Source organism: Aureococcus anophagefferens, assembly GCF_000186865.1.
Source record: "Aureococcus anophagefferens unplaced genomic scaffold AURANscaffold_7, whole genome shotgun sequence".
NCBI lineage: Eukaryota > Pelagophyceae > Pelagomonadales > Pelagomonadaceae > Aureococcus > Aureococcus anophagefferens.
The window spans coordinates 775,923-778,062 of record NW_008705567.1 but is presented as its reverse complement, the minus strand read 5'-3'; the positions used below and the strand labels follow the sequence as shown (position 1 = coordinate 778,062).

The 2,140-nt window shown below is 62.9% G+C and overlaps 2 protein-coding genes across 2 annotated transcripts in view; both read left to right on the top strand.

Annotated features, from left to right (window-relative positions):
- AURANDRAFT_63476 (hypothetical protein) overlaps nucleotides 1-639 on the top strand; it is a gene marked incomplete at both ends in the record, with an annotated part of 9,175 nt that extends 8,536 nt beyond the window's left edge. The window contains one exon of the mRNA XM_009038113.1: nucleotides 636-639. Within this exon, the coding sequence (XP_009036361.1) occupies nucleotides 636-639 (4 nt within the window). The remainder of the gene's footprint in view (nucleotides 1-635) is intronic.
- Nucleotides 640-1,702: 1,063 nt separating this feature from the next.
- Nucleotides 1,703-2,140, top strand: part of AURANDRAFT_63475 (hypothetical protein) — a gene marked incomplete at both ends in the record, with an annotated part of 4,411 nt that continues 3,973 nt past the window's right edge. Inside the window, one exon of the mRNA XM_009038114.1 lies at nucleotides 1,703-2,032. Within this exon, the coding sequence (XP_009036362.1) occupies nucleotides 1,703-2,032 (330 nt within the window). The remainder of the gene's footprint in view (nucleotides 2,033-2,140) is intronic.

The window sequence follows — 2,140 nt, the reverse complement described above, 5'->3', positions numbered from 1 at the left end:
ATGACCGACAGATTGATGTTCCTGTAGCCCGCGGATTCCTTGGAGTCGAACGCCGTCGTCAACGAATTTTTGCTGCCGACGACGACGAACGGCGAGTCACGGAGCGCCTCGACGAAGGAGATCATGTCGTCGAGCGTGTCAAATTTGCAGATGGTGCGCACAAGGTCCACGAGGCGAGACGCGTCTCCCCTGTAGCTCCGGTAGAGCTTTTCGATCGCGCGCACCCGACTCTTGATGGCGCCGACGGTGTGCTCGCCGCGTCCGACTCGCGCCGCGACGAGTTCCTGGAAGTGTTGGTTGAGCGCGGCAGCCTGCGCCAACAACACGGGGAGGTCGTCGACGACCTGCATGGGCTTGCGACTGCCCGTGATCTTGCGCACGTATCCGAGCTGTTCGAGCGCTTTCGCCCGCGGCGTCTTGGGCTCGAGGGAGGGCAGTCGGCCGTGGACAGGGGGACGTGCCAGGAGATGGGTTGTTTCCCGAGCGACCGCCCCCGCGACGGCGGTCTCGAGATCGAGGAGCTTGGCAACAAACACAGGCCCGGTCAGTCGCCCCCAGAGCTCGTCGTACCGCGCGCGGTCGGCGGCCACCATCTGGTCGGCATCGCGCGCGTTTTTCTGTCGTCGATATTCCAGATAGGCCCCAAAAGCTGCAGCCAGAATTGCGAAACACGCAAAAAAAATACTCGTCGAAGGATTTTTTCTGCAAACTTCCGACGATGTCATTGCTCCGGAGCCCAGCGCCCAATAAAAACAAACAAATTTGATCCTTGACGTCGCCGAGGAGTACCGCATCGCATAGGCGTCGACTGCAGCCGCGACCACGAAGCCGTTCGCGATGAAAATCAGCGTGGATGCAACCCGCACATGATCGTGGCAGTCGGACGGGATCATAAACCACATGAGGGAAGTAGACATTGTACCGGCACCCTGCCATATTCCAACGACAGCGAGCGTGTAGCGTGCGGCACGCCGGCGCCGGAGGCGCAAAAAGTACCTGCGGCAGCGGCGCGTCGACGAGCGCGGCGGCGGCGCGGCGTCGTAATTGTTCCGCGCGGGCTTATACTGTCGGCACAGCAGAAGAATTCCGGAGACGAATTTCGAACAGGCATTTATGGCGATCGCAACAACGAGACCCCGAGGGAAGTCCTCAGCGAAGGAAGAAAGGGAGAAGAAAGTCCAAAGGGCCCACAGAATTGCCACAACCGCACAAATAAAATAGATGCGGCTCTCGCCCCCTAAATAGCCCGCTTGCAGCGTCACCGCCTCTGCGTATTCCACGCCGCGCCGCATCATGGCGCGCACCTCGTCGATGCGCGCCGCGCGCAGGTCCAGCGTCGGTTCCTTAAACTTGCACGCCGGCGGGGCGACGATGCCGCCGGTCTCGACGTCTTCGTCAATGCCGCCGGTCTCGACGTCTTCGTCAAGCGGCGCTAGCTCCGCGACGGGGACTAGTACAATCTTGCGCTGGCTCATGAGTCTAGCGGTAGCGCTCCGCGGCGCCGCCTCCGAGCTCGCGTCCTCGCGCAGAGGGCGTTCTCAAGGTACAGAGGGCGCGCAGCCTTTTTTGTCACCGCACGCGTTCGCCGCACAGCCGACTGTCCATGTCGCGAATTCTCGGCTTCTGTACCAAAAAGTCTGCACCTCCCTCGAGTTAACTCGAGCTTGAAGCGCGCCCGAGAATACATCATCGCGAGGCGGCAATGGGCAAAGGATCTGGCGAGGCGCCCGTCGGCGCGACGATGAAGACGAACCGCGCCGGCGGCCTGGAGCTGAGCGCGCTCGGCTACGGGACCTGGCAGTTCGGCTCCGGCGGCGCCGACGACTATTGGGGCCTCGAGTTCACGGACGACATGGCCGTGGCCCTGCTCAAGCAGGCCACGGCCGCGGGCGTCACCTACGTCGACACGGCCGCGGACTACGCGCAGGGCGGCTCCGAGCTACAGCTCGGCCGGGCCCTCAAGGCGCTCGCGCCCGACGCGCGCGCCAAGGTCGTCATCGGCTCGAAGATCCTGCCGAACAACTGCGGCGAGGTGCGCAAGTACGTCTTCGGCGTTTATTGAGCGTTACGTTCCCCGCCCGATCCCCACTGCCGTGGTCACGCTTATTTTGGACCGCACAGGTACACGGAGGAGACGCTG